General features: G+C 39.8%; 1 protein-coding gene across 1 annotated transcript; it reads right to left on the bottom strand.

Annotated features, from left to right (window-relative positions):
* Nucleotides 1-1,492: 1,492 nt before the first annotated feature.
* On the bottom strand, nt 1,493-2,619 carry LOC138881020 (uncharacterized). Its single transcript, XM_070161212.1, has 5 exons — nt 2,329-2,619; nt 2,186-2,261; nt 1,957-2,099; nt 1,706-1,834; nt 1,493-1,612 (listed from the first exon to the last, which is right to left on the bottom strand). Exons 1-5 carry the CDS (start codon nt 2,617-2,619, stop codon nt 1,493-1,495), a joined length of 759 nt encoding a protein of 252 aa, XP_070017313.1.
* Between the last annotated feature and the right edge of the window lie 2,957 nt (nt 2,620-5,576).

The raw sequence follows: 5,576 nt of genomic DNA, 5'->3' as shown, positions 1-5,576 counted from the left end.
CGCGGGCACTATGTCTTTAAATGGATGTAGGTGTTTCTATAGCAGGCAGTGTTGGTCGCAGCTAGTGCTGCATCATTCTTTCAGCTGACTTGGTGAGCCCCACTTCGTTTTGGGGTCCTGTTTCATCTGTTTATCGTGTACTTTATATTTTGAGGTATAACCGGAGCCTTATTACCGGTATTTCCATATTACATTACTCTTCAGTTGTATTTAGAGGCTCCGTAGACAGGTTGTGGGTGGTGTTTGATAATGGGAAATTGGGTTAGAAATGTTGATGTTTCGCAACGATTTATAAAACTTGTAAAATTTTGATAATTATGATTTAAGATGCTAATGGAAATAAAATGGAAGTTGTTAATGAAATACTTATAAAGTATGATTAATGGAGTTCATCTCCTATTTATTCATAAATTAGTTTGGGTAGAATGAAACCTAACAGGTTTGCTCAGTCGGGTTTACTCGGTTGAGTGTCGGTCGCGCCTCCCGAGGTTGGAGCGTGACAAGAAGACAAAAGCTAGGATTTCTAAGGCTTGGAGGAGCTAGAGGGTTGGTTTTGGGCTTGGAGAAGATTCAGGATATTATGAAGAATTCCATCATTCTTCTCCTTTTCTTTGGTAAGCTCGGTTCTGAGAGCATCCCTCTCAGATTTCACCTCTGCCATACGATCCTTGAGCCTAGCTATCTCAGCATCATTCACATTCCTGGACCAAAGCCTTGACTTTGCTATTGATAGGAATCTTGTCGGATGAACCAGGTTCATTTGGGATGGCACCGACTAAGTAGTCACAAGCAATCGGAGTGTTAATGCCAAAATGATTCTTGCTTGAGGCCATTTCCCATTTCTTCAGAGGCACATTGAACCTATCCAGAACCGTGGTCAGAATAAAGCCATAGGGGGTAGTATGAGCCTTGGAGCCATTGATGACCCTGTCCAGTAGCTTGATGTGAAAGCATTCCAATTAATTTGCCTTCCACTTTCCAGGCACTCCATATGAACTAGGTCCATATAATTTGCAATGTGCCTTCTCTCCTGTATGGGCAATAGACACTTATTTACAAATTCAAACAAGACCTCGTGCTGAGGCCTCATTTCACTCTTTTGAACAGCCCTGGCTTTATTCACATCCTCAGCATCACAAAACCTCTTGGTAATTTCAAGGGCAATAGGAAGGGAGTCCAGACAAGGCCACCTTTGCCTTGTATAATCATCAAACCCTTCAAAGGTTATATTAAGGATTTCTCCAAGTTTTTCTGCATCAAAGGACACTTAAACCCCTTTCACCAGGCTGCTAAACTTGCCATCCTGAACTTCTATATTTGCCATAAACTCAATTATCTCATTCCTGGCTAGCCTACCATCCATCTGAAGGACCATGTCATTCCACCCCTAAGAAGCTAAGGCATCCTCCAGTTTCATCATTCCTGGCTCCACCAGGTCTTTTAGCAGTCTACCCTTCAAGATCTTTCTTTTGCCAAACATGGCAAGCTTGTCCTATTCACCATCAGAATCATCTTCTACTTCTTCTCCACTCCATTCCTCATCTTCAGAAATTTTCACTTTTTTTCCTTTCACAGCAGACCATGTCCTCTTGGCTAGTGAAGGTTCAGCAGCCTCAGACACATAGGAAGACTTCTTGGACGAAGTCTTGGGCTTTTTGGGCTTGGGGGTCTGAACCTCCACTGGTTAAACTTTCTCTTGATGGACCTGTTCCATCTTATCAACCTCCACGTCCTCTGAGGACTCTGTAACCTTCCCTTTTCCTTTAGCCAGCTTTTTCTTCTTACTCTCAGCTAGAGCTTTCTGGAGATCACTCTCACTCTGCTTCTTGTAGCTCTACCCTTTGGCAATGAAAATTCAGTAGTTGTTGGGGATGAAGCCTTTCTTTTCTTGGAGGGATTAGGAACACTAGGGGCTTTTGGTGTGGGAATTCTGCATTTCTTTGGGTCATAACTTGCCCCAAACATTTTCAGTAGGTCTGCTAGGGTCTCTTCAGTAGATGAACTAGGTTCATCTCCATATGTGCTCAAATTAACCAGCTCCTCAGCAGCTTCCCCAAAACCACTTCCCCCTGACTTCTTGCCACTCTCTTCTACCCTTTCTTGTTCAACCACACAGATAGCAGGCATAGGCAAATCAGCAGTGGGTGAATGATCAACCACTTTTTCCCATTTTCCCTCTCTTTACCACATGCACCCTCTCTCTCTCTCTTTTTCCTTTTCAGAATTCTTTTTACCTCAACTCCTTCGTGACCTTGGTAATTCTACATCATTAACAGACCCAACCAGAACAAACCTAGTGTCTAGATTTTCATATATAGAAGAAATTACCTTAGAAGGAGATTCTTGAGTTTTTTCAGAGTCAGAAGACCCAGGTCCTTCCCCCTCAGTAGCGGATTTATATGATTCAGAATTAGAGTTGGAGCCAGAGTTTTGGGCATGGCTGGACTTCAACTTCTCATTTAATTTCTTCCTCATAGCCCCAGACGCTACTATTTTTTGCGCAAGCATTTTTACCCTTCTCAACCTGGGTTTGGGAGATGTACTAGGTGGAGGAGGTGTAGATGAATTATAAGGAGTGGGTGGTGGAGAATTTCCAGGATTGTCTTGTGGGTTGGTCATGATCGTTGGTTTCTTGAGGGAATTTGTGAATTAGAATTTTGGAGAAGAGGGCAAGTGAATGTGAAGAGGGATTTTGTCGTTTTGGAATTATGGAGATGGCATAAGGAATGACGTGTATTTAAAGAGAAATACACATTTAATGGGTAACGACAGCTTTAGCAATGGTCAATTAGAGGTCTAATCAACCTGAAATTTCAGATTTGAATGATCGGTTTATCTTCTCTAGATTTTAGGCAATTTTTTCGATTTAGAGTTCTAGGCAGATGGAACTGGTTCAAAGCTAACTGATAGAATTTTTTAGCAATTTAACAATTGTATGACTTCTGCTCATGATTTAAATATTTATATTTCTAATTGTGCAGAGTATAGAAAACATACCTTAGCTTTCAGATCAACCCATACAGAGAAACCAGGTTCTTCATTTAGAATTCTCTTGAACATGCCTCAATTTACCATATTATAGAAAATTTTGTAAAGGATCAGTGAGTCATATTAACACATGTCACAGGAGTATACTAATTAAAGTATAAAGCTGAGTAAGAATTAATCTAGATATTTACACAAGTTCAGAGTTCCTGGCCAAAAAAAATTCATTTTTTCTCTTTTTTTTCATTATGCATTCTGAGCTGGACCTATTAGGTGATCTTAATCATCCCTAATTCCAACTTGTTCCTCTCAAAGTTTTCTCTACTCATTGCTTTAGTGAAGATGTCAGCAATTTGTTTATCAGTAGCATAGAATTCTATGGAGATCAATCCTTTCTCATAGTTATCTCTTAAGAAGTGGTGTCTAACATGTATGTGTTTAGTCCTCTTATGATGAACAGGATTCTTTGTCATACTTATAGCACTAGTGTTATCACAGAATATAGGAATGCAACTAACTTCAATGCCAAAATCTACCAGTTGTTGTTTGATCCATAGCAATTGAGCACAACAAGAGGCAGCAACAACATATTCAGCCTCAGCAGTGGATAAGGCACTGAATTATGCTTTTTAGTGGCCCATGATACAAGACATGAACCAAGAAAATAAGCCATACCTGACGTACTTTTCGTATCCACAAGGAAACCTGCATAATCAACATCAGCATACCCTACTAGATTGAAATTACTACCTTTAGGGTACCAAAGGCACATATCAGTAGTGCCTTTCAAATACCTCAGTATCCTCTTGACAGCAGTCAAGTGAGACTCTTTTGGATTAGCTTGAAAGCGAGCACAAAGCCCTACACAAAAAACTATGTCAGGTATGTTGATAGTAAGATACAAAAGTTAACCAATCATAACCCTATATAGCTTCTGATCAACAGATGAACCAGGTTCATCTATGTCTAATTTAGTGGCAATTGCAATGGGGGTGTCTGTTTACTTTGATTCATCCATTTTAAACTTTTTGATCAGCTCCTTTGCATATTTCTGCTGATGGATCATGGTTCCATTTGGGCTTTGTTTGATCTGTAATCCTAAGAAAAAGTTAAGCTCACCCATCATACTCATTTCAAACTCACTCCCCATTAATTTGGCAAAATCCTTACCTAGTTTGTTAGTGGTGGCCCCAAAGATTATGTCATCAACATATATTTGTACCACAGGAAGATCCTTACCTTTTTTCCTCAAGAATAGAGTAATGTCAATTTTATCTCTTTTGTGGCCATGTTCAAGCAGGAATTTGGACAATCATCCATACCATGCTCTAGGAGCCTACTTGAGTCCATAGATAGTCTTGTCTAATTTGTACACATGCTCAGGATATTTTTTGCTCTCAAACCTTGGAGGTTGTTTCACAAGCACTTCTTCTTTTAGGTAGCCATTCAGGAAAGCACTTTTGACATTCATCTGATGAAGAGTGAATTCCATATTTGCTTCAAAGGCTGTGAGGAGTCTTATTGCCTCTAGTCTTGCAACTGGAGCAAAAGTCTCATCAAAATCTATACCCTCCTCTTGGCTGTAACTTTGGACTACCAGTCTTGCCTTATTTCTTGTAACTGTTTCATTATCATCAAGTTTGTTTCTGAAGACCCATTTTGTGCCAATAACTGATCTGTCCTTGGGTCTTGAAACTAGATGCCAAACTTGACTTCTCTCAAACTGATTGAGTTCATCTTGCATTGTATTTACCCAATCTGCATCCTACAAAGACTCAACAACATTTTTAGGTTCAATAAGAGATAGGAAAGCATCAAAAGCACACAGATTCTTTAATTGTGATCTAGTTGTGACTCCAGAGGTTAGATCAGTAATTATGTTCTCAATAGGATGAGAACTTTGATACTTGTGAGGTTTCACAACAAACTGATTTTTGCTAGATGTTTCTCCCATGTTCTGTTGCTGAGGAATAGGGTCATGAATAGGTTCCTTTAGGGGATTGGTTTCAGTTCCTTTTTGATCAGTTCCCACTGTCAGGTTGCCCTGGATGGAAGAACATATTCCATCACATGTTCCTTCTTTTGGTGCCACTTTAGCTTGTGCTGAGAGATCAGTCAATTCTTTTACCAGCCCAATAGTTTCATCTTCATGTTCTTGTCTCTCAGAAAGAATGTTAGTTTCATCAAACCCTACATGCACACTTTCTTAAACACACAAAGTTCTTTTATTGAGCACATTATATGCTTTGCTATGTGAAGAATATCCCAAGAATACTCCCTCATCACTCCTAGGATCAAACTTACCTAGGGAGTCCTTTCCATTATTATGCACAAAGCACTTGCATCCAAATGCCCTAAGATGGGATATATTTGGTTTTCTCCCTTTAAGTAACTCATAGGGAGTCTTCGCTACAAGAGGTCTAGTCATGCATCTATTGATGATATAACATGTAGTGTTTACAGCCTCTGCCCAGAAGTTGTGGGGCAGTTTACAAGAAAGAAGCATTGTCCTAGCCATATCTTCAAGAGTCTTGTTCTTTCTTTCAACTACTTCATTTTTTAGGGAGTCCTAGGGGCAGAGAAGTTATGAT

The sequence above is a fragment of the Nicotiana sylvestris genome, chromosome 11 (genome assembly GCF_000393655.2).
Source record: "Nicotiana sylvestris chromosome 11, ASM39365v2, whole genome shotgun sequence".
NCBI lineage: Eukaryota > Viridiplantae > Streptophyta > Magnoliopsida > Solanales > Solanaceae > Nicotiana > Nicotiana sylvestris.
Note: the sequence above shows the minus strand (reverse complement) of the source record. Positions and strands in the feature narration are given on the sequence as shown.